This window comes from Charadrius vociferus, unplaced genomic scaffold, assembly GCF_000708025.1.
Source record: "Charadrius vociferus isolate BGI_N301 unplaced genomic scaffold, ASM70802v2 scaffold68, whole genome shotgun sequence".
Taxonomy (NCBI): domain Eukaryota; kingdom Metazoa; phylum Chordata; class Aves; order Charadriiformes; family Charadriidae; genus Charadrius; species Charadrius vociferus.
The window spans coordinates 2,186,745-2,212,499 of NW_009649946.1; the positions used below are offsets into that span (position 1 = coordinate 2,186,745).

The following is a 25,755-nucleotide window of genomic DNA, read 5'->3' on the forward strand; positions in this document are numbered from 1 at the left end:
TAACCTCTTGCTTCTTCATCAGAAAGAAGCAGCTATGAACACCTCAAGGGTCAAATACAGTAAACAGCCCAAACCATTCAAACAGGTGCGGGACCCAAACCCACTCCTGTGGGGCTGCATGAGAGGAACAGCTCCTGTCAGTGATGCAGAGCCACCTTCCCCCGCACTTGGGGTAAGCTGTTTGGTCTCCCTCCATCTCCCTGTCTGTAAAAACAGAAAAGCCGCCCTTCCCTACATCTCCCATAACAGGTGGGATTGCTATTAAGAAAGCCTAAGAGGAGAGCTATTTCTTTAGCTCAGTGAAGTCAACAATAAAGCTCCCACTGACTTCAGCATGGTAAAGATTTCATCCATGGATTTTTCTTTTGAGTCTTATTCCTGACATCAAGATTTCCCTTTTAAGCCTTATCCCATTCTGATGCAGTGCACTAGAAGAGAAGCAGTCTGAGCAGAAGCAGCTAGAGAAAAAGCGCTATTTATCCTAGTAATGAGCCAAAGCATCGTATATGTCAGTCCAAGCCAGACACCGGCTTCTGTCAGGAGAAAAACAACTGCCCTGACAAGACCAGGAATAGGAAAGTTACGGTAATAGAGGCTGTGCAAGCGCCAGTAGCCTGGTTTCTGCCTTGCTCCTCTTGTAAAGGCAGTGAGGAAAAGGGAGAGAGAGAGGAAGGACTGCTTCCTAGGACATTACTCATGGCTTTGAAACGGGATCCTACCTCGGGGGCGACAAAGTTGGCGGTGTAGCAGGGAGTCATGAGCAGCCCGTTCTCCGCTCTCAGTTGCTTGGCAAACCCAAAGTCGCAGATCCTGATGGAATCTGGGTTTCCTGACTCATCCATGTAGAGGATATTACTTGGCTTGAGATCTCGGTGCACCACCTTAACAAGAAAGCAATGAGTAGCAAGTGAGGAGAGGAGGTCAGGGAGCATCCAGGCTTGGCTGCCATTTCTGGTCTGCTGGTTGAGGTAGGGCAAGAGCTCATGCCAAAAACTTTTTGGAGAAAAGTTGCTTAAAAGCCACGGGAAAACAAACAAACAAAAAGTTTAAAGTCGGTTAAAATCCAAAAGTTCCACAGCCTCTGCTGATGTATTAAGACAGAGGCTGCTGCTTTAAGGGGGGACACCTTTCCTGGCGGTGGTCAGAGAGGGTTACTGTACAAACATCTTGGTGTCAGAGTCTCCTGGAACCTGATGGTCCTAAATATTTCACTGAAAGGTGAAGAAGAAATCCCATCATGGGAGGAAAGTGTGTAAGGGTCTTTTTGCAACTGTCCATGTGAGTGGCTCATACCTGAAGGGAGGGATTTTTTTTTCCTCATTTCAACATGTATTCACAAAAATCCTTTCTGTAGGCACGCAACTTCAAGTGGCTGTGTGTTTTACCAGACACACCACATTTCAGTGGTGGGAAAACAGCCTTTATTTGTTATAGCACAATGGAAAAACTACCATGAAAACATAAAAGCCCAAGCACAAAATGCACTTGTTTTAACCATGAAATAGAAAAAGCAGCAGATACGTGACTAGTCATCCAACTGCCTGTCCCTGAAAAGCAGAAAAGGAGAGATTTTCAAATGGCCGAATACAGACAGCTTAGATTTTAAAAGCCAGCTCTTTAACAGCACGTCAGAAACCTTTCCCATCAGCTGCTCAAACTGCAACTTCGTTTGGAAAGCTGAACTTTCTCCCCTATTTGGAATTCTGTTAAAAGATCAGGTACTGCAGTAATGACTGTGCTAAAAAGTAAACAGCTAATATCTCAACAAGGTACATGAACTTGAAAATCACTGTAATTCGGGGATGAAAATACCACTTCAGCATACTGCAGTTCAGTTGGGAAACGGCTAAAAAGCCTATGACCCTATTCTACAAACCAAATGTAATTATAAGTATGGAGAAAGGGGTTTTTTTTTGAGGAAAAAAACATATTTAGATTTCAGAGAAGCAAAATCAACGCTATTTGTGTTTTCTAAAAGTCGGGTTTTAAGAAGGTTGATGGAGATAGCCAAAAAAAGCAATGCTTACACCCTGAGAGTGCAGGTAGTCCACAGTCCTGGTGATGGTGCACAGCACAGCGCTGGCCTCCCGCTCTGAGAAACACTTCTGCCGAAGAATGCGGTCCAGGAGCTCACCTCCCCGCATCAGCTCCATCACCAGGTACACATATTTCCCATCATCGTAGACCTGGGATTGTAATAAAATAAATATATGTTTTGGACCCATTAACTTGGTGAAGGTCAGTCCTTTAATCACAGTGTTGGCTTGCTTGTGTGAGATGTTGCAAGAAGAGAATGTCAGCTAATGTGGGGGAAATGTGCTTATTGCGCTTAACAACAGAAAAGCCAACTTTATAAAAGGACTTAATCACCACTTTTTTCTCATATCGGCAGCAACTTGCCAATTTGTCCACACAGAAACGTAGCTTTCCTGATCTGCTATCATGTCAGCAGAGTAGACCAAGCTGCTAAAAGCAGCACCACTTCACACAGCCTGAAATGTCTACTGGCTGTCACCCAAGCCTCCTTCTCAGTAGTGTTCTCTCTTTCCACTTCTGCAGGGTAACATTTGCCATTTCAAATATCAATATTTCCCTTTGACTCATGATCAGCTAAATGAACTGTATTATACTGTTGGCCAAGACCTTCTTCCAATGATATTATATAGTTTATATTTGCTATTCTGGTGAATACATCGTTGACATCGGCCACAAGATGTATTTACCTTCAACGTCAATTGTAAGGCGTAAAAGACATTTTTTGTCCAAGTTGGAAGACAGCCATTTTCATGTCATAATCCTTTATCTGGGCTGCAATAATAGGCAGTGTTATAGTCATCAATGCTAAATGGTTTTGGAAAGGAATATAAAACCTTTTTTTTTTTTTGCACAGATTTTAAGATACTCTTTAACATTTAGGAATTAGGTGAGACTTTTCTGAGGGCATGTGACTAGAAATTTTTTATATACTTGTCTAAGGTCTGATCCATAATGTACTGGCCACTGACACAGGCAGGATTTTGTTCTGTAAACTCTGAATCTGACACGGTGTGGACGATCCTAGGTGAGACTGCAGGCAGCGTAAGTAAAACATCTCTGACTGAAGGCCATTACTGCACATAAGCACAGCGACGGCTATTCTTCATATGAAATGTGGAAGAAATCTTCATGTCTTCTCAGGCTGCTTGAGTAGAAGGGTAAATATTCCCTGTCACTAAAACACTATTGGGGAAAACCCTAGTGACTTTGTGAGCTCTCCTCTTCCCAACAAAGCAGGTAACTGCAGGCTGCATGGGAATGGCCGCTGCTCATGAAAGAGCATCCCCCGCCCAGCAGCACCACCGTGTGTGCTCAGCAACTTGCTCCGAAACATCCAACTAGGGAGATCTCACTTCTGAAAGTGCTGCAAAACCAAATACATTTTGTTGTTCTCCAGCACTGTCCCCCTTTGGTTTTATCTACAGTTGGTTAGATAGTAATTGGAGAATGTATAACCTGACCAGTCTTTCCAACTGGTATCCAGGAATTTGTTAAATCGTGGGGTTTTTTTTGCTTGATTTCAATGGTTCTCATTTTAGCTTTGACCTTCAACTGAAGAATTTTCCAGACATGGACTAGTAGGTGAGCCTGACCATAAGGTGAAAATCATTTAATGCTAAAGTGCTCAAAGACTACTCACATCTTTAAGAGTAATGATGTTTGGATGCTGTCCGTATCGCAAGAGGATTTCAATTTCTTCAGAGGGGTCTCTCTTGCTTTTATCAATTATCTGGAATAAATGAAGCACAGTGTAGTCAGATACTGGCTAGCAGCACTAAGCACAAAACAAGCTATTTCTACAGTTTAAACAAATTAATATTTAAAGTTCTTCTATTAATCATTATTCTAGGAGAGGACAGCTCAAACCCTATGCAAATGAGGGCCATGCTGACTATATGCCAAAGTCAGATGGAGTAATAATTAGTTTAGATTCTGAAGGCGTAGGCCCTTCTTTTTCATGCCTATAGTTTTGTTTGCTCATAAATAATGGCAGTTACAAGAAGTATCACTTAGAAATCAAACAACCTAAAGAGTTTTAAAATAATAATAGTTCTTAAATGACCTCTTTGACATAAAAATTGGAAAGGTTTGTAATATTAGCATATGCTTGTACATCTGCTGATAAATTAACAGAAATTACTTATCAGGTGGGTTTTCAGAAGTGAAAATGTATAGACATTTACTGCCAAGGGAAATCTCAGTTGAAGCTATCGGTAATCACCTGGCTCTTTGGGCCATGCTGTTGTAATGAACAAGAGAGTGGTCAGAGATGGCATTTGGCCATGTAACCAAACTCTGTCCATTCCTAAGTTAGAAAGAAATCTGCTCCATATATCACTTTTCTGTATTCAGCATCTTTTGCCTTACCAGAGAGTATAGTGAGACATGAAACTTTTTAGTTTTATAGCAGCAGGTCTCAGAAAAACATGACACCTGCTGCTTAGAGAGCATCACTGCATGGAAAGCCTGCTGTTAGGATGGCACCGACTTCTCATCAATACCTGTATTTGGGATGTCAATCAAAGAGCTTCCATCATTTGCCCAGTTGAGAGCACAGATTAATGTTTCTCACTTCACAGATTTAAATGATAAATATGAAACAAAAAAATAGCTATAAAATAATCCAAGGGAGATCTCTCTATTTTGGAATCTCAAATGCAACTGCACTGGGAATGGTGAAAGACTTATTCTGCTAGAAACTCATTAGGAGTACGGTATTTTGGCATAATTTCTTATTGCTAGAAAACAGCAGCAGTACTTTTGAATAACAGGTTTATGAAAGAGGAATGGGTGACATTTTCAGAAAATTATAATTCCATTATTGGCTTCCAATCTTAAATGTGGTTAGTTCTCTCCAAGAACTAGGCACAGACCAGAGATTTAAAACAATGGTGCTTGTGGGGAAACAACTAATTAAAAGTCTCTTTTGTTAATGAGGATAAATGCCTGGCTGCTTTTGCATGCATTTTTTATGGCTTAATTATGGCAATGCACATCTAAGTATGTCTAGAATTTTATGCATCAGCTATAACAGTGCATACTTGAATATATATTAGAGGTGTTGTAGTCATCATGACTGAGTGCGTTTGTAGTGATAATGATGGTCAGTAGTTGTCTGTGGTTGAGGCATACATTTGAAGCCATATTAGTGATTTGATTCTGAATTAATAGCAGTGTGGCAAGTGATGACAAGTGAAAGTGCAACAGGGCGTGGATGCAGGTAGATGGCTGTTGTCCACATTTGAATAAGTGAAGGAAAACCTTCAAAAACAGGTGACTAGAAAAAATTCTACTAGCAATTTCTTCTTGGAATAATGTTGTTCTCCCGGTTTAGTTGAGACATTCTCAAAAAGCCAATGAAACCCCGATTGAATGATTCCTCATAAATTCAACCACAGTGACGGAATGTGTCCCACTCAACCAATAACTCTAACATATAAAAAGATCCTCGGGGTCGCTTCCTTGGCTAAACTAATATAGCTCTTGTCACGTTAATGGAGTTACACACTGTGTACCTGTTAGGATCTGCCTGCCTTCTACAGACCAGCAGAATTTACTGCAGCAATTATTACTACCACTGTGTGAAGTACTACTATCACTACTATTAATGTAGCAAGCAATATATTCCAGATTCCTTTTCTGTTCTATTTTCCCGTGAAGGGAAATATACAGAGCTGTGGAAAATTTTAAGCGACTATTAATAATGCAGGACTAAAAATGTATATATGGCCTAAAAAAAAATCCAAGCCAAAAATAGTCTTCAGCTATCGATGCAAAACTCAAAATAACATAACCTGAAGCAGTCTGCTACTGATTTAGTAGCAACAGCAGTAGCTGATATGTAATGCTTCTAATTCTTAATATGCTATATAAATACAAATTGCAAGACAATCCCACTAAATATGCATGCTTTTTGCTTTCATGTGTGCACAAGCTGTGATACAGTGATTAAACGGACAAGCTGCCCGAAAGCACACAACAAATCATTGTCAGAGCTGTGAAGGGACCTGCCAAATTCCTCACACTTAGTCCCTGGGCAGTCCGGTTGGACACACCAGAACCATTTTTTTCCTCCACAGTGAGAGACTGTCACCCTGACAGTGCCTCTCTTTGTCGTGCCTCTGACTGACACTTGGCCCACGACTGATAAAGCAGGAAAGGAGACTGTGGCTGCACCTTCAGCAGAAATCTCTCTTCAGTTCAGACTGGCCGCACTATGCACCGTTTCTTTATTCACATGCTGCAATGGCCACAGCAGCTCCTTAAATATGCCCCAGAACTCCACTGTGATACCTGATTCTCCTGGTCTTCCTCTTCAGAAAGTGTTTTGATGTGTTGTTAAATCCACACCAGACTTTCCAAAGAGGGAAGCTGCCATGTCAGGGTGGTTTGGCCAGCGGTTGCTGCCTCCTTTTGCACCCAGAGGTGTCTGCATCACGACACAAGGTGGTGCATCCCCAGAACATATGCAGATCTTGCCCCAACTTAGTGCCAAAATGTGCTGTGGTAAAATGCAGGCCCAGTGCTCCTTACTGAACACAGGGGCTAAGGGACAAGTGTTGTGGGCTTCTGGTGATACTCATAAGTAGTTCTTAGATTCTCAAAACATATCAGAGTAAATTAATTCAATTATGTAAGTGAGAAGGCAGTGGTTTCTCTAGACAGGTGTAAAACAAGCACGGTTTCCTACCTATATTGTAGAAGATGCAATGCTAGAAAAAAAAAAAAAAAGCATTTAATGTTACAGGTTTGGATACAGGAACTGCCGTTCTCTCATCAGACTTCCTACAAGAGACCACACATGGCCGCTGGAGGTGATACAGTGTTTGCTCTTCTTCAGAATTTATATTAATATTAATCAGCTATTTTTTTTTGCTATCAAGTAGATTTCAAGCTCTACTGTTGGATGCTGGCAAGCTAAATATCTCTGTCTGAATTTTAGATAGGCAATGACACTCTTAAACCCTGATTAAAAGCTGAGCAAAACTATGTAACTTCTAAATATTCCTTGTGGTAACAAAGAGCATTTTCCACCCTGGTCACTCTGTTTCCTCTGAGATTGTGTTTTGCATGAAGACAGGCTCTTCTCTATTCCTCTCTGTGGCAGCCCATGAACCTCCTGCAGCTCTTCCTGTGCAAGGAATGATGTATTTTCTTTAGGAAATACAGTCTGATTGGAACTCAACTAAAATGTACACATAAACACCCTCTGTTACAGAATTAAGGGAAGATTTTCTCTGCTACTAGTCCTGAGGTTTTGAATAATATGTGATGATGCTACTTTTCTATTTCTCTCTGTAGAAGTGTGGTGAAGAATCCCAACTCAGAAAGCCACCATAATGTATAAATAACTGAAAATGTAATGAGACCTCTATTGTACTTTTGCAGAGAAGAGCTATGAAGCACAGGGGTTTTCTATTGTCCTTCAGAAAAATGAGAAACGGAGCCATACAAAACTTTTCTCTATGTGTTGGACACCCAGGGATTGCTTAGAAACTCATCTGTATTAAACAGTGGATGAAACAGTTCCAGAGTGAAAAGGGGCTCTGCACATGCAATAGTGTCCTTTGTTCTAATAGGGGACTTATTTGTTCTTTGACTACCACATCCTTCGTGTATGTCGCTGACTAGCTGAATAAAAAGGTGCATTTTCTTCTGTGGAATTTAGGGTAAGAACCTCATGATATTTTAAAATGAGTCGAGCTCCATCAAGGGAAAATACAGAAATCTTTCTCTATCAAGGAAGGAAAGATCAGGAGAGAACATTTTCAAAATGCTAATTAACACGTCTGGCCAGTTTTTACAAGTCCTTCTACAAGTCTTGCATGGAAAAAAACCATCAGATTCTCCCTTACTAATGGGTTTTCAATGTCTCCAGCCTTGCCAGAGTGGACTGATGAGTACAAAATAGTATCAATACAGTTCTGTGTGGGTAAAGCCTTGCTGAAATTGGTATAGCAACCATATAGACAGTATATATTTATATTTGCTTGTTGCAGTTTTGTGAAGGTATTTGCATGCCTCCAACTGTGTAGATAAAATTCTTCCTCTGGATCTAGTTATGCCATTAGCAGATGTTACAGTCCTCAGCTGCTTGATACCACCCACCAGCTAGGACTTACAGCTTTCACAGCCCTGCCAAAGAAATGGTATGTGTGAGTGCTCCCTAATCCGCTTTGGGCAGAATTAGCCCTGTTGATACAAATTGCCTTTTCAAACAGCTGAAATTAACCTGAGTGACCTTCCGTGAGGAGGATGGCTGTGTTTCTCACATGGACTTCTCTATTACTACAGTTGTGAGATTGGAAAAAAGGCAAGAGGTAGGAGGTGCCAATTTAACCGCCTTTGCTGTCTGGAAAATGAACAGCCCAAAAGAAAGGGTGAGAGAAAAGCAACAGAGTGAGAAAGAAGACAGAAAAGAAACATGAGATGCACTGATGGGAAGAGCGCTAATAGGGGCCTGAGGAGAAAGGATGGGGCTCTGGCCAGGCTAAGCTGGAGCTAACAGCGAGGAAACTGCTCTCTGCTGCTGGGTCTTCCTGTGCTGGGGAGAAAGGATGGACTTTGTGCATCTTTAATGAACAAACAAGACTGCATTAAAACATTTGCTTGGCTCTGACTTTTTTCCCTTAAGTGAAACATGATGCAAAAGCTCTGTCTAATCACGTCAATTGAAATGGGCAATGGTAGCCCTCTCCCTTCTCGGAAAAGCTAAATGTGCCTAATACTGGCATTGTAGTTTAACCCTTAACACTGTGGTGTGTGCCACTACCGTGGACTGCAGCAAAAAATGTCCATTTTATTTTAGTGGATTTATTTCACAACAAGAACCACAAACATTGTGAAGCATTAAAGGTACACTCTGCAGCATGAACATGGATAAAAAGTAGGTTGTGGGGTTTTGACTGAGGAGCTTTGGCGGGTCATGCTGCAGGGGCGTAAGGCATACCTCTTTTTTGCCCCCAGTCTCAAACGGGACCAGTGTCTGCCTTGTCTTCAACTGCCCCAAGTCACCTTTCCTGGCAGCTGAAACTGAGATACAAGGGTGTGAACAGGGGCAGCTGAGCCACTGGGAGAGCCCTAACCTGCTGCTCTGGCTACAGCAACAGAAAGTCCAGCAGAAGGTCAGGGCAGACACTGGGGCACTGCAATACCTTAAACAGCCACAGCTGAGGCTGCCAGGGTTTTTAGCCAGTGGGACTACCTAGAGATCCTTTTGACCAGCACCAGGGATCCTAGGATGGCTTTGTGGAAAAAACACAGAGGAGGAAGAGAGCTTTATACACTTTTTAAAGCTGCTTCATTTTGTATTACACACTTTGAAGGGTGTTTTTTCTAAAGTTTTTCTGGAGTGTAAGCATGGGTTAATCACGTTTAAGAAGAGATTCATACAATACAGTGTGATGCGATACTCCCTGTAGAAATCCTTTCCTTTTCTGAGAGGGGAGGGATGAGCCATGGGAGAATTAATTTTGTGTCCCTTTGCACATTATGTCTACACCATATGTATATTTGAAAATTCCACTGTGGAACTGGCTATAGGTGGGATTTGCATCTCTTCTGAAGAAAGGAGGTGCCACAGCATGCAGAGATTTTAACCTGACAGTTTCATCCACAATGTAAATTCCAATGAAAGTGTCACAGAGATAGAGTTCTGCAGTTCTGTGCCGCTGGAAAATGTGCAGGTTTCCATTTCAGTAATATTTCCTTCTAAAAATAAGCCCTATTCATGCCAAGCATCTGTTTTAATTTGGTTCCTTTTTTGATGTCAAATTACTCAAGCTGGATGAAAATCACTGCAGAAAGGCTAACATTATTTAAAAGGACATGGTATAATTTTACAGTTAAGATGTCTCCAAGGAGAACTGTTCCAAGCCTAATAGTTTCTGAGGGACTATTTGCTGTGCTATTAGTTTTGATTAGCTCCAGAGATTCATTCCCCCCATCCACACTTAAATCTTTCAGAAAAAAATAGTGAAATGCATATTAAAGGAAACAGGCCTAATTAGCAATACTTTTCTGAAACAAGCACCGGCCATCAGATCAAGCTGTGTGGGTGAGACACTAAACTTCCTGCATGCAGAACATGCCACCGTTTGCTGACTTTGCGCTCCTAAGCTGTCAACTGGAACTGTAGTACTTATTAATAGGCATTTATACAGTAGAACACATTTTCTAAGCAACACAGAAACATTAACAAATTTGTTCCAATAGCACCTGTGAAACAGAGAGGCTCATTTTAGAGAGAAGTCTGCAGTTTTGGAGGCAGAATGGCTTGGCGGGAAAGGCTCTGCACTGTGTTTTAGTCTGCTCTGCTCAGCCCTAGCACACGTCCTTGGATCAGACTGATGAGTTTTCAGTCCGTAAAATGCAGTGCTACTCCCACCTTCTTTTACAAAAAGCTTCAGGGGTGGAAACCGGTATATCATATTCAGATCTTATAAAAGGGGAAAATTATTACATCAATATGGAAGACAAATACAAGAAACACAGTTTAAATGGCCCCAAAAGAGAAACAGAGCCACAGAGGACCAAATTCTGTCCAAAATACTTAGGTATTTGGCAAGTGAGCTAGAGAAGAGAAACATGATACTACTAAGCTGTAGGAAAACTGCTGCCTGATCCTGTGTCTCAGAAAAGATCTAGTTAGCAGTGAGAAATACCATCATCTCACATTCTTCAGAAGCTCAGCCATGCCAGGGAGAGAGGCACTGTGAGCTTCGTGACCAAATGGGAAGGAGGCTGCAGGAATCCTTACGCCAGAGGGGAGGTACAGCCACTGCAGATCCAAGATTTGCTCTGAAGCTGAGTTTAAGAGGTGGTCTGCATACATTTCTGTATTTCTATCTGCCTCCTCCGCTTATTTAAGTCTTACGCAACACCTTGATCCAATTTAGCCCGAAAGTCACCATCCAGCAATGGCTCTCGCTGCCACAAACAAGCTTGCTGCTTGTAGAAGTACCCAAGGCACTCCTGGCTCTCTGCTCTGCTGCCTTCTCCCAAATCCTTCAAGCAGAGCCCAGCACCCTGTACTGGCCCACCCTTTCTGAAGCTGTGGCTGCAGGGTCCTGCCTATTCGAGCAGTGCCTCCTTGGAGAATGGACTTATTTCTATGGGGAGAGTATCTGGCAGAAATCTGAACACACTCAAATCAAAACAATAGAAAAGTGAGACTCATTGAAGTTTTGCAGGCATTTGACTAAACTCAAATCCTAAAAAATGAGGACAGCATATAAAATATGCTATGTTGCCTCCTGCTGTGGGGAGCAAAATTGTACACAGTGGCCCTGGTCCGGCATGGAAGTCAGGGCCTCTGATAAAGTTGTTCGAAACAGGAAAACCAAGCAAGCCTTCAAAAATAGTCTCACAGGTCAGACATAAGATCCTCGTAGACAACTTTCTCTGCCACTACTTTGCTACTTCATCCATTTTTCTGCAAACAATTTTCTCTTTCCATCATATCTGGAGGCCACCTGTCCATGCTGTTTGTAATCACTCTTACTGTATCCACCATGGATCCCAGTTGTAGTCTAAGGCACTTTGTGCTGGTTTCTTTGCACAGTGCTCTGGAAAACAGCCCTCCCTATGCAAATACAAAGCAGCACAGAGATTTGGGCCTAAATCTGCTCTGAAGCTTGTATCTCCTACATGGCACCCTATAGCCTACTGAATCTGGTGTAACACTACTAGCTTAAGTACCCTTCAGACTGTGAAAAACATCTTTTACTGAAGTGTCCGGACAGCAAGATTTCCTGAATCCCAGCTTTATAAACCAAGTTTAATGGGAGAACATGGTAAGTGTTCTCTGTAGTTTATCAGGGTAAGAAGGGGTCTTATACCTCTGACCCCGCACTTTGTAAGGCTACATTTCCACCAATATGACAGATCCAACTTCTTTGCGTGTGTGTGGGAGGACGTCTCGGTCATCTCCTTGAAAAGTCTGTTTTACCAACTGCTCTCACGATCAGACTTTTTTTCCGAAACTCCCTTTTTTAGCTTCAAGACATTCTGTCTTGTCTTGCTGTCTTTAGCAGCCAAATGGTTGTCATCCATCATTTATACCACCTTAGAGATATTTATAGATTTTGATCGCATCCCACTGGACTCTTGTCTGTCTTACATCATATATATTTGTAGCTCTCTTGATAGAGCTTGCCTTGTAATTCTTGCATATTTCCTGCCATAGATTTTCTCTAATTTGTTTATATTCTATCTTAAGCCATGGATACCAGAATAGCACATGCTGCCACAGGGTTTAGTAGTCCTACCCTGGTACTACAGGCAAAACTCACTTATATGCAAGCATGTTAGTAAGACAGAAATCTATGGATTTACTTTTCAATTTTATTAATAAAACTTTAACTACACTAGCATCACATTTATGCAACGCTTGCCTGATGCTGGTATTCAAATCTTTGTATTTCCATCCTACGAATTAGTTGAGTATATCGAACAGCTTCATTACATGTCATTCAGGGAGTGAAAGCAAATAGGAATGAAAATTTCTGGGGACACTGCAGGCACAGATATTTTATCAATAAAATATTGGAAAGCATCTTTCAGAATCATCAGTATGATCTTGCAGAGGCAAGAGATATGCTCCTCATTGATAATTTGATAAGCAGTCTCAGGGAAGAGCAAAGACAGTTAGAGGCTTATGGAAGCACAGTTATCACTCCCGTTTCCCTTCAGTTGGGTAATAGTTTTTTTAATGAGGTCGTTTTGCATCACATTATATTCTTCCTGATGCTGTGTCCCCCCACACCCAGTGTGTGGTGTGATAGAGCCATACTCTCATCCATACAAACCTTACTGTGACAGTCACCCAGCGAAGTCAAGAGGAGTTTGCATGACTGGGGATCGAATGAGAACCAGCATCTGATCCATACCCATTCAGTCCATCCTCTCCCTTGCAGAGTCCTGTTAGTGGTCTGCTCCAGCAGCAGGTAACTTCTGCTAAATTTCAAAGCTAAATTTAAAGAGGATGGGTTTTCCAGTGGTTCTGACCTGGAGATCGCTGCACACACCCTGGGACCTGATCCCTGTACCATGTTCTGGCGCAGGCAGAGGGAAGAAAGGTCAGATGAGCAGTGGATGGGTACCTGCTGGTGTTGACAATCTGGCAGGCTCAGGGCCAAGAAATCTGAGGTTATCCAGCAAACTTTCCATTGACTTGCCTATTAAAATACTGATATATTTATCCACGTTCCACCAGACACTAGGTACCTCCCAGACAGACAAAAATAGACACAAGCTCTCCCCTGAAAATTTCACAGTCTGCTTCACTTTAGAGGAAAGTCACTTTAGTGACTTTGGTTAAGGAGAAACAAATCTAAGCAATTCCCTCTAGATCTACAGACACCTTAACTGTCAAGGATGACAACTGATGACAATTTGATGACCTTTGGACGGAATTTTTTTCTTCTTTTTTTTCCTTTTCCTCTTTCAAAAAATAAAGCTACATGTCTTCAGGATTCCTATTTTCTTTAAAAGAATTGCAAAAGAGTGCATGACGCTGCAGTCAGTCTTAGAAGACTACCGTTATTCACACTTTCTATATTCATCACTAAACTCCTGACATAACCATAATATAGGTTATGGAGAAAAAGTTGTAGAGCCAACTAAATATCATTGTGTAACCTCTTGACTTCAGATTAGCATGATATTGTATCTACTTACACCAGCCACCTAAAACCAACCAAACCAAGACTGTGAACATCAATGGAAGAGGAAAATGAAGTTTAAAGAAATTATGAAACAACTCTGGAATTCATACAGCTTTTGGTGACTATGTCACTCACTGTTATTAGCAAATAAATAGAGGTATATAGCAAATCTGATCACCCAGGCCTTCTAAAAACAGCTCTCACAAGTTACTGACTTCTATTTATTGATAGCATGTTGACATCACTTCTCTGCTGGTATTGCATTTTTATAGCTAATTAAAATGCACCTTCTCCCCAGTCTGCACATACCAAAACACGCCAAGATGGATGTACTTTCAGTGCTTTGTAATTGCTAGAATTATATATGAACTGCAGGATTTACTAGGACTCTAGCATAAACTAACCTGTATCCCAGAGGCAGACACAGACAGCGAAATTTGGCTTTGCTCAAAGCTGTGGAACATTTGGAGCCAAATAGTTGGTTAGTACATTACAGAGATAGGAAAAAGTCATGAAATTCACATGTGTTTTGAGATCCAAATTCCACTGTAATATTGGCACCTGCAAAACTGTACTTGTCATTTGGGACTATCTCTACTGTACGCTTTTCTTCTTGAAGGGAGGGAGAAATGTATATCCTGTCCTTTTACCCAGTTGTTCACCCTGGCTCTAACAGCATGAAAGGACTCAAAATCTATAAGATTTAACCAGTTAGATATTCTTTTGACCCAGATGAGAAAACAGTTGGCATCGAGCTGTTGAAGCTGGCACCTAGGCCACCCGCCTCTGCAATATTTGGTGCAGTTACCCTGTTGGGGGTAGAACAGGCAATAACAGCAGCTGTTTCTACTTGGCTAATATGCACCAGTAATCTCTCCCAGGGGTAAGGAGTCAACATAAATAGAGAAATCTTTAGAAAAAGGGGGATGCAATCAGGTCCTTTGCAAACTTACTTAACCTGGCATCAGCAAGCAGCGCATCTGAAAATCCAGCTTGAAAGCTTCAGAAGTAGGGATGCAAGATTGAAACGAGCGCAATGGTTTTAAGTAAAGAAAAACTTTTGGAATACGCTAATTGCATCAAGTCTCTGGCAGGTTTTGAAAAATCTGATTCACCAAGAACTCTGAACTGTAGCATTTCCTTTGTTTTCCAAAAGAGAATTCTTAATCTGTTTAGGCATCCATTGCAGACTTTCTTCCATCCACAGAAATCCCTCCCATCTGCTCTAGCATCATTCTTTTACTTAATTGACTTATTTTCTCTACATACTGATGTGACTGAAATAATTTGATCTGCTTTCCTTTGCTTCTGACCTCACTGTTACGTTTGTACCCATGTGAAGCTTGTAACTGTGATCAACAATGCCAGTCCCCTTTGCTATTAAAAGTCAATATGCTCTGGTCAGAATGATCAATATTCTAGCAGAAGAATCTGAAACACCTTGGAGGTCTTTCAGAGGAGAAACACTTTTTTTTTTTTCCCCCAGATGCCTTCATTAGATCAGTCTTATAAAGCATTCAGAAGAATGAGCAATATACTTACTTGTATTTCATAACTTTATACTTTTTTTTCACTTGGGAATGAGATGGAAAAAAGCCTAAGAGTAAAACTGTAAAAGTGCCTCAGAGTATGTACATGCAGCAGAATATGATACAAAGATTTTCTAAACCAATATCTACTTGCACTGACCTAGCTAGGTAACCACTAGTTTCAGGGTAGACTCAGTTTGTGGGAAATCTGGCTGTCTACAAGGTTTTCTGTTGCATAGTATTGAAATGCTCACAGAAATGAAGATGTAAGTCTGAATTCTTAAATATTGCATTTAGGAGCCTGAGGGCATGTCTAAAATAGATTCAGAGTTTATTATTAGCATTTCATTTTTACAGATGACATAGAAGAAAAGGGAAGAGGTTGCAAGAAAATTTTCTTCTGCAGGTTCAGTGATGGGATTTACAAAAGCAGTTAGGTGCCTAAAGGTGCAAAGAGGTGTCTAGGGGGACTTCCAAAAGCAGCTCAGCGAGTTATCTCTATCTCTATAAGATGGACCCCAATTAGTTGCAGATGGCCACCAAAAAGGAAAAGGGATGAAGTGTTTTGCGTTTTAACAAATAGATTCTGCTTCTGGGCTAGGAAAGGTTTTGTTTTTCTGAGTGAATTTTCCAGCTGTAGCTCTGACTCAAGTTACTCTGGCTCAGTGCTCCGCTGTCTCAGTATGGCACCACACAGCGATAGTAAATACCGAACCAGTGAGTGGCAGTCTCCATGGAGGGATTATTTACCCAGTGATATGATGTGTGTCGTCCCACGGTGATGCCACCACGTCATTTCCTTACTGCTTTCCCTATCACCAGCTTCCCCTGGGGAGACGGGATGATGCGCTCTGACGTGTCGGCAGTTCATCTTAAAGAGGGAGCTTTTAATTAGGTGCTACCAGGCAAATGGGGCTACTGCCTATCATACAAACTATCACTGCAGATATTTTTTTCCTGGGAATGTTATGTATTAGGAAGCACTGAGAAAATTACACTTACTGAAAGAAGTCATAAGAGTCTAATTACAGTGATTTTTATAGAGAGAGTTAAAGGATGCGTGTCAAAAGGGACTGATGTATAATTATGATAATATCAGTAGCAACTCCTGTGCTATCTAATTACTTGAAATGGGTGGCATTGTGCAATCTTTATGAAAGCGAGCTACTTTGAAAACAAAATGATAAAACCTTAATATGAAATAAAAATAAAATTGAAAGGAAAGTAAAATGAATATATCGGTAGGAATAATAATCAAAGAGGCAGCACTCAATGTGCTGGAAAGACAGTACCAACAGAAACCCACCAACCATCTCCAACCCCAAATCTGTTCTACACATTTGACTCACACTGTGTCAGAAACTGAGATGCTGGGTGTGTTGCCTAAACTGGTAGTCAAAATCAAGACATATTGGCATGACAAGAAAAGAGTCATAAGAAGTGGAGGAAGAAAGGAATAAAGAGAGGAAAGATTAATAAAAAAGAGCATAAACCTAGTAATAAAAGTCTTAAACTCTACTGCAGTTTTGAGTGTCTCCACATATTGAGTTTGCTCTGGACCTTCTTGGATTCAGACACTCCGACATATTTGAGGACCGAGGTCTTTCTGCTTCGGTTTCATGCTCGCTGCATTACACTGAGAAAACTGTCAGCAATACTTGATATAAATAAAATATGAAAGTTATTACTTTATTTTAATATACATTTTGCTCATCACAGATGTAATTTAATTACACAGAACCTACACCTACTATCACGTAATGCCATCTGTTGACAAACGACCTGGACACTGGAAAAATCTAATTTTTCCATTCATTAGAAATGAAAATCCTAGCATGTTCATGCGCAAGCCCACAGACCTGCTGGTAGGTCCATGCTCCTAATTATGGTGTAGTCTAGAAAAACCAACCTTTATTTGAACAGTGGCATCAACAAATTGTCAGTTATTAGTGGTTTCCAGATTTCTGTGGCCACCACGGGCAGACACCAAAACTTTCCTGGACTTTCATGAATACTGCATTATCATCAGTCTTGTAATGGAAAATAAGACTGAGTAAAAGGTTTAATATTATTCTATTTGCTACCTGCAGCTCATTTACTCCATGGACTGCAGTTTAGATCACTTTTTTAAGCTCTCATCATCTCATTTAATAGCAAAGACACAATCTCATTTATAAGCTAAGTTTACAAATCTTTTCTAAAATTTTAAAATAAGAAAAATAGAGTGGCAGTTGGCTAGAATCCCTCATTTACTGCAAGTTTGGTCAATACCTTTCTCTGTGTACTGATTTCAGGGAGCTACTTTTTGTCTTATGCTCACTTAAGCCATCTGTTCCCGTGAGATCATACAGAATGAAAGGATCTGCCTTAACTGTCCATGTCTTTTCAAATTCATTATATTAATTCCTCATTTAATCCAATCTTGTCTTCTTTTGGTACAAGAAAAAAAAAAAAAAAAAAGAAATACTTTCCTAACATCTGAGTTTTTAAATTGCTGTGCCTTTTTCTTAGAGAAAACTGAACGTTTGGAACTGTTCCTCTGAGCCGTAACCTCACAACCACTTGCCACATACAGTGGTCTGTTCTGCCTTCTGTAATAGCTGCATACTGTGTAGTGTTCATTCAATAGCATTTAATAAAGATTGTGACTTAGTCCTCTGAGCATGACTAGTTCTTTTGAAGCAGTTCTACTGAAGTTCTTCCCTGTCAAAAAAAGTTTCCTCATACCTACATCCTAGCAGCTTCCTGGCCTCTGTGTCTGTGGTGACTCTGTTTTACATAGTGCTGCTTGACCAGTCCTGAAGTTCACTGACTTGTCTTAAATATCCAACTAAATTCCATTGAATTAATATTTTAAATCTCTGCTGAAGATTGCCTTTTGCTCCTTTGCATAGCATGTTGGCGTTGAATATCAAGGAGACAAAAGGAAATCTGAGTTTTTGAAGGTGATCATGGGTTTTACGAACAAATCTGTCTAGTTAGAATAAAAAATGTCATAACTAAATAATTTGAGAAAGAAGAATAAAATGCTATTTCAACTTTGCAATCATTTTATATGTTATTTTGTTTATTTATGATGATTCAATGTAGGATCTGTTAAAAATCTTATCTGGTTTGCAAGGAGCATGGCTGAAATGATTATCAGGATTTCCATGCAAGGCTGTAAAGGTTTTTCCATTTGGGAATTTTACTTCATGAGATTAAGGTGTGACAAATAATATAAGGCTTATCATGAAACCTGTCATCTTCTGAAAGAAAGAAAGAACACGCGACACCCACCAACAAGAAATAAGCCAGCAAAATATCTGGTGACCGCACTGCTGCCCAGGCTGGCACAGCAGTCTCAACCACAGAAGGCTTTCTTACCTTCACTGCAAACTCTGTTTCTGTGGCTTTATGAACACATCTCTTGCACACTGAATAGGAGCCAATTCCTATGTCCTCCTTGATCTCATATCCATCTGTAAAGTGAATGTTGTTCCCATGTAACTGCTATAGGAAAAGGCAAAAGAAACAATCAGGACATGGGTATGTAAAAGCAAGGACTAGCCTTGTCTTAATGAAGTGTTTGATCTCATCTCCTTCACAAAACTTCCTTGTCCTTAGTGGTTTTTCGAAGTTCAGTTAAAAAAATCTGAAGCTCTTTAAGTAAAGACGCGTGTCCCCTCCCTTTTTACCTTTTTTTTTCAGTCTGTAGGACAGAGTTGTCCATGCAGAAGTAATGCAAAAAAAGCAGTGATTTTCTAAACTAGTCAGGGAATGCAGACAATCACCTCCTATAAGAGATTCACAGGAAACTGTGGGCACAAATCCCTTGACAAACCCACATAACTTGACAGTATACACTTATTTCTAATTATTGAGGGCCCAGATAACTTATAAACCACTAATAGCTTCACAGGCTTCAAAACAGATACCCCACATATGGGGTGTGCCTCCAGATCAGTGGAGGTCTTGTCCAGAACAAGTTTAACTATGATTTCTGTGTGACAGAGAAGTTGCTATTTTGAGGCAACCTAACTTAAGAAAATTTATTACCCTGAAAATAGAAAAATAATTTAAATTTTCTAATTTTGTTTATCAAAGGGTATAAAATTAACTGTGGCATCACTAGTTCATATGCCCTTTGGAAAACATTTGGACAGACAGATTGGTTAGGTGGTGAAATCCAAATCTGAGGCCTTGCTACAAATTCCATCCTAGGACTCGAGAAATGACCAGCAACTCTCAAAATCCTCTAGGATCCTCTGTCTAGAAAATGTATCCTTGCTAGCAAAGTCTACACAGAGTCTTCTAAATGATAAAACATGCATGTGTTCCATTCAATACATTTTTACAAAGCAAACCCCAGGAATATATATAAAATTTCTGCAATGTAATTTCTTGGGTATCATTTCACCTACCATTGCATAAGAGAATCTTTAAGAATATGACATATTCTGCTGTAATGTACTCGAATAGACAAGAAAACTATGAAAACCTATGAAAATCAGAGTCAGGGGCTCTCCCCTTGAGGCACGCATACCTCTTGCTGTGGGTAAGAGAGGAACTTTTGCCTTGTAGGAAATTTTGCTGCATTTTTGAGCATCCCAGTTCTCCCTCCCAATTCACCGTCCCTCTGATGTATTAAGCTTTTCGTAGCACTTTTTTTCTGGTTTAAAGTACAATAATCGGAGAGCATGTCGTAGGGGAATGGCAGCAAAGAACCAAGTGTTGGGCAAGCGTCCTTCCCCTGTCAAGCCGCTCTGGGTTATGCGAGCACACCCAGGCTCTTGTGCAATAGCAACAGGAACATGGTGGCCTCTTACACCCAGGAGCTCGGGCTCTGCGTCTGTGGGAGCCTAAGGCAGTTGTTCATTAAGCCCCTTTGCCAACACAGACTGTATCATATAATCCGAGACAAAAATGTTGAGAATGACATGCATTCACAGAAAAAAGAACACTCCATTACCTGCCCTCTATGCGCAACCGGAATAGTGTTTCAGGTATTCAGAAGTACTTTCATTTCAGTTGCGATAAGGTGCAATTCCTATTTCCTTTGTAAAGGCTGTGGAGAACGTGAACTTAAAAGCCTTTGGGAAAAAATTCTCATTTTCCACCTCCTACATGCTGCATGTAAACACCTCCTACCTACACTGGGTAGCTGTGAAATATCAGTGAGAATGCTGAGGCAGTTAAAATACACTATGCACATATGTATCTGCCCATCAAATGTGAAGGGTAACATCAGCATCAGTACCTGCACAATTGGATGGACGGTGATTTTGTGCACATCCTGCTGCGCAGGCTCCTGCACCAAGTTAGAAGCAACGAAACTGAACCCTCTGAAAAGATGATGAGCATTGGCACTTGGAGGAACACCTGGGGAATCTGTAGGAGAAGGAAGAAAATGGCCTCATGAGCTGCACAAAAGATCACAAAGTAATAGCACAGCACCTGGAACAGACAAAGTCACCCCTGCCACTCAACAGCAGATCCTGCTAAACTGGCACACACATGGGATTATAATCCACCTCCATATCAAGGCTTTGGTGTGCCTCCTCCATCCCGTTCCTCTGGACCTGAACAGTGCAGGGATATCGTTTGCAAGGATGTCTCCTCCTAGATACAGAGGGTTTTTTCCCGGTGCGTGTTCATTCTTTGGCAAAGCGCTGCCTGTGCCAGGATTCTGCCCAGACAGAGGAGGCAGAGGACGGCGAGACTAGGAGAAAGGCAGATGGCTCAAGGCAGGGCACCCCTTTGGCTTAGCACAGGTTCTCCAGGGAGCGGAAAAAAGTTGCAAGCTGCTGTATCTGTCCTTCGCAGCACACCTTGACTACAGAAATTGCAAACGCTAAAGTGCTTTCTGGGTAATGTGGTATGTTGTGTGGGTCAGGAGAATGTAGAGAAGGCAGGACCTGAAGCAAGTGTAAAAGTGTGATGCTCCACTAATGGTTTGTGGCCTCATAAGGATCTTTGCAGAGCAGCTTTAGGAGCTGCAACTTACTCCAGGGAAGACGCTTGTTGGCTTGTCCTCAGCTGAACAAAATGACTAGGAGCGTTTTAACTAAATTTCGTGGACTTTTTCTCCGCGTTCCTTCCCCTGACATGGCAAATCCAGGGGAGGAATGGGTGGAGATTAAAGAGTCCTGAGTGATTCTACGTTTGGAATTAAATCACTAGAGAACAGTTCCTGGTACCTACACCGCTGTTCAGTGAGAGAAACAGCCTGCCGAACTGAGAAGAGCTGCACTTCACTTAGAATTCTGAAATGCTTTAAAGAGATCTTTGTCCCCAGTATATGTTTTGTCCCAGGTATTTTCATAAGCAAGAAAGTCGCATTCCAAACCACTCCTTGGTAGCTGAGTAGCTGGCTGGGTATTATAAAACCTATAGTACTAAAATTTTCTCACTTTTTATTTGTTCATTTTGTGGGATTTTTCCCCCTTCCCTTCACATTTCCTCCAGTGCAATGTCTGATTTACCATGGCAACATTACAAAGCTAAACTTCCTTTAGAAAGCTATCTCCTTGTAGGAGTATGAAAATACCCAGTTTCACTACAGTAAAGAAAATACATCCCCACTGGACATCGTAGCTGACTCACCTGCCTAGACCATCAGCACCACCCATTAGTGTGTAGGGCAATGGCATGGCAGACTGAGTATTGCTTGAGGTCCTGAAAATATGTGAAAATATAAGTATTGCCTTTTGTGGACATTCCCTGTATAAATGTACTGGTCAAATGAACAGAGGATCTGAAGCCAGAATATGGTAAAAACAAACTATCTGCTCAGAAATAAACAAAACTGAGGCTGCAGCTAATTCTGTATCTCATTACAAAGCCGCCTCAGCTTTGACAGGAGTCAGAAATAAGCACAGCAAGTCAGACTGCACTGCAAAGTACATGAATCTTGTCTTTTGGTAAAATGACGTGGGCTACTTGTTTATCTCAGTGTACTGGTGGGCACTCTCCTTGCAAATACATGGATGAATCACACTAGACCTCTTTGCATCACTGGGTACTTTTTACAATGGCATATATACAACAATGATTTTCCAAGAGGGATTAATTAAGAGGAAAGAATGTTTGCTTTAAAAAAGGAATGACAATAATTCAAATGTGAACACTCCAAAACTTCAGAAAAGCTGTGATCCAGCTCTAAAACACAAGTGCTAGGTCATCTCTATTTACAAATAACTGTTCCTTCATAATTCACTGCCAATCTCTTTGTCAAACACTGTAGAAGAACTACTGATTATTTGGTGTTCCCTATTAAATATTCATCACCAACAACTGATATGCCCATCATATGAATTATATGTTAAAACATCAGTGTTAAGTACAAAATTATGTTTAAATCATGTTAATTAACTGATAGCTATGAATTCTAAATTTTCCTAGTCTTGAGAAATCCAGAATCATTTAATACATCTGAATTAGACCCACTTGCAAACACCAATCTTGTATAATGGTTAGCTTTCTCCCCGTAAAAGTCATAACGCTTTGTCCCACTAGAGCATCTAACTTTACAGGATTTTGAAAGGCTTCATAAGTCTTAAGTAATTTACTTCATTATGCTTCAATGGGGTTTGCAAACATTGTTATCTTATTTGCAGTGGAGGAAATTTAGATAGTTGAGTTGCAATTTTACATATTTTTCCTCAGCAGTAAAGGCAGCCTAAGACATCCCTGCTGGTTACAGCATGCTGCTCCATCACTTACAACAGTACAACCATTTGTGGACTGAAATTTAAGTTGGATCACCAGAATGATCTTGGTTTGATCCTTGATCTAATCACCATTTATAACCTGGATCGCTTCAGTCTCCTGCTCCCTGGGAGGAGCTGATTCAGCACAAATGAGACGTGGGTCCACAGTGGTGGACTTCGGAAACAAGCGGCCAGAAAAAGCAACTCCAACTCAGACAAATCCCTGAGAAAAAGTGATATGAAAATACACCCATAGAGATGAACTGCCAGTGTCAGAAACTGTATCTTTGGCACACTTGGAGCTGAGGTTAGGAATCCACGCAAAGCTGTTTCAACCTTCAGGCTAAAGGAACTTTCTGAGATACAGCAAATTACTGGATTGACAAGTTACCGGATCCAAAACTTTGACATAAACCTGTTTCCAGGGAGCAGAACTCATTCATAAACACAGAGTGCAAACGGACGGTATGCATCTGTGCCCCCTCCTTGGTAATGTCTTTCTGACAGCTTCATTAAAATACAACCACTGCATCATCATCATCATGAAACAGGAATTATTATAGTGCTTTCTGGCTGGGTAGGTTCTCAGTAACAGTGTAAGTTTCTATGGGGCCTATGTCATGAGAGAAAAAAATCACAAAATAAAAAAGGTTCTTTTAGACCCCATTGGAATGGGGAAAGGAAGGAAGAATGAATTTACTCACTAAAAAGATGCATTATCCATGTGCCACCTTACTAACCTGTGGGGGTCCGAGATGTGAACTCTGGATCAAAATGAAAGGTGTCTTCTGGCCGTCCCACTGCGGGCTTGAAAGGTGGCTTGATTTCTTTCCTGTATAGTTTCTACAAGGAGAAGAACAGATCACAGTCAACAACAATCTGTACACCTTCCGCATCTGCACTTTGGCTCCCTGGCTTTGTGTAGGGTGTCCTCTCTCAGCTCTGTGCCATCCTTGCAGGACTGACAAGAAAGGTTGACGTATCCGTAGCTCTGGCTCCTGCTTGACTGGGTGGCCTAAAAGCTGTGCCCTGGATGGTCCCTGCTCTTTTTAGTTACTGGAATCCGTAATATAAACACAGATGTTTCTGGTAAAACTTCAGCCCACAGACTGGCACAATACTCCAGCTGGGGCATCTGGTCCAAAAAGCAGGACTGGAACGTGCAATGGTAACACCAGGAAGCTGTGCATGGGTGACCTCAGCATGCAGCAAGGGCAATCAGCACAAAGAACTGCTAGGAAGTGCTGGCTGGTTTAGCAGTTATTATTTGTCAAGAACTAGCAACATGTTTGACACCCCGCCAGACTGAGCTGAGCAACAGGCCCGGCTGCCTGGTGCTTACAACCTCAGCAAGGGACCCGTTAGTTTGGCATAGCTGGTAAAAGGGAAGGGGCTTGCAGCTGAGGGTTAGATGAAATTCCCATCAAAAGATGTTAGGAAGAAAGCACTGCAGGCGTGCGGGGAATCATGTTGAAGGCCTAAACGTGGTTTGAGCAGAGGAGCAAAACCAAGGAAAATCATAAAGGAGAGAGGAAGGTACATAACAGGTAAACACTACTAGGTGTGTGAGTGTGCTGGCGAGTGAGTGGGCACGTAGAGGATCACGTAAGGAACAGTCACCATAAATGCAAGCTAACACACTGCCTTTGTTACCAGGGACTTCGCAGCCTCTTTAATCATGCTTAGTGATCTTCAAGACACTGCTACACTGTGCTCCATTGCAAGCATTCATACACACACACCCTCTGGGATACGAACAAACCAAAGCCTACAGAGGTTAATGGAAAGAGTCCTACTGATTTCAGCGACCTTTGCATCAGCTCTGCTTGAAATGGCCGAAACCGAACACCATGCTGATGGCAGCACGGGGAACAGAGCTCCAGTTTGCCTCCCTGCCCCGTGTTTCGGTCCCTAGACTGCATTCCCTTTCTAGCAATGCTTTTGTTCTCAGGTTTCGAAGGTCTGAATTAGTTGCCACAGGCAGTGCCCAATAATTACCACGTCTGAGCATAAATATAACATTCCATCCAAACTCTCAAGTCATGATAAGAACTGGAGAGTTCAATTTTATGACTGTTTGTAATATGTATTTTCAGGTTAGCTCTTAAAACAACTTCATAATGAGCTGATTTTTCAAAATATTTAATGGAGATTAATACATGCTTGTCCAGCTCTTTGCGTGCAGGAAGATTCTTTTTAACTGGGGGTTTTGTGGTGAATTAATTTCTGTAATAGAAAGCATGTGGTCAAACCTAAGATATATACACATCAATATAATTTGAACTTGATTTTGCATAGATAAATAAAGGTTCTTGAGGCAGGACATTCTGTAGCATAGTATTATCATTAGCATAAAGCATATGTTTGTGGTTGAATTATGATTCCCTAGAAAAGTGGAATGGTGAAGCTGGAAATGACTCTGCAATAATTAATGGCCATTTCACCATAAAAAGTTCCTGCTTGCGTAAAACTGCTCCGTATCGTCTGAGAGAAAAAGAGATGAATAATTGCAGTGAGCCGCAATGGAAAGCCAGTCTTCCAAATAGTTAAAAGCCAATTGCAATCTTAGGCAGGAAGTGGCACTCATCAACTGAAAAGTATCAACCTAGTAATTAACATATAGCTTTTTCTGTCTGCACAGAACTTTAAAAGAGAACTCAGCACCCACAGAAGGCTTGTCTGTTCTAGGATTTCACCTTGAGAAAGCTATTTGCTTCCAGTTTCCCTTTATTTGTCTTAATTCACAACTGCAGTCCTACTGCAGAAAGCACTATGGTCACACACATGCTTCCTCCTGAAATTAAATGCACCCCTCATCCTGTGAGGTCCAAA

The 25,755-nt window shown here is 41.1% G+C and overlaps 1 protein-coding gene across 1 annotated transcript in view; it reads right to left on the bottom strand.

Moving 5' to 3' along the window:
* The window catches only part of RPS6KA2 (ribosomal protein S6 kinase, 90kDa, polypeptide 2), a 170,354-nt gene that overhangs the window by 8,428 nt on the left and 136,171 nt on the right, over positions 1–25,755 (bottom strand). Inside the window, exons 12-17 of the mRNA XM_009891451.1 lie at positions 23,664–23,766; positions 20,472–20,602; positions 18,599–18,724; positions 3,677–3,766; positions 2,028–2,186; positions 720–881 (exon numbers count right to left, since the gene is read on the bottom strand). Of these exons, the coding sequence (XP_009889753.1) occupies positions 720–881; positions 2,028–2,186; positions 3,677–3,766; positions 18,599–18,724; positions 20,472–20,602; positions 23,664–23,766 (771 nt within the window). The remainder of the gene's footprint in view (positions 1–719; positions 882–2,027; positions 2,187–3,676; positions 3,767–18,598; positions 18,725–20,471; positions 20,603–23,663; positions 23,767–25,755) is intronic.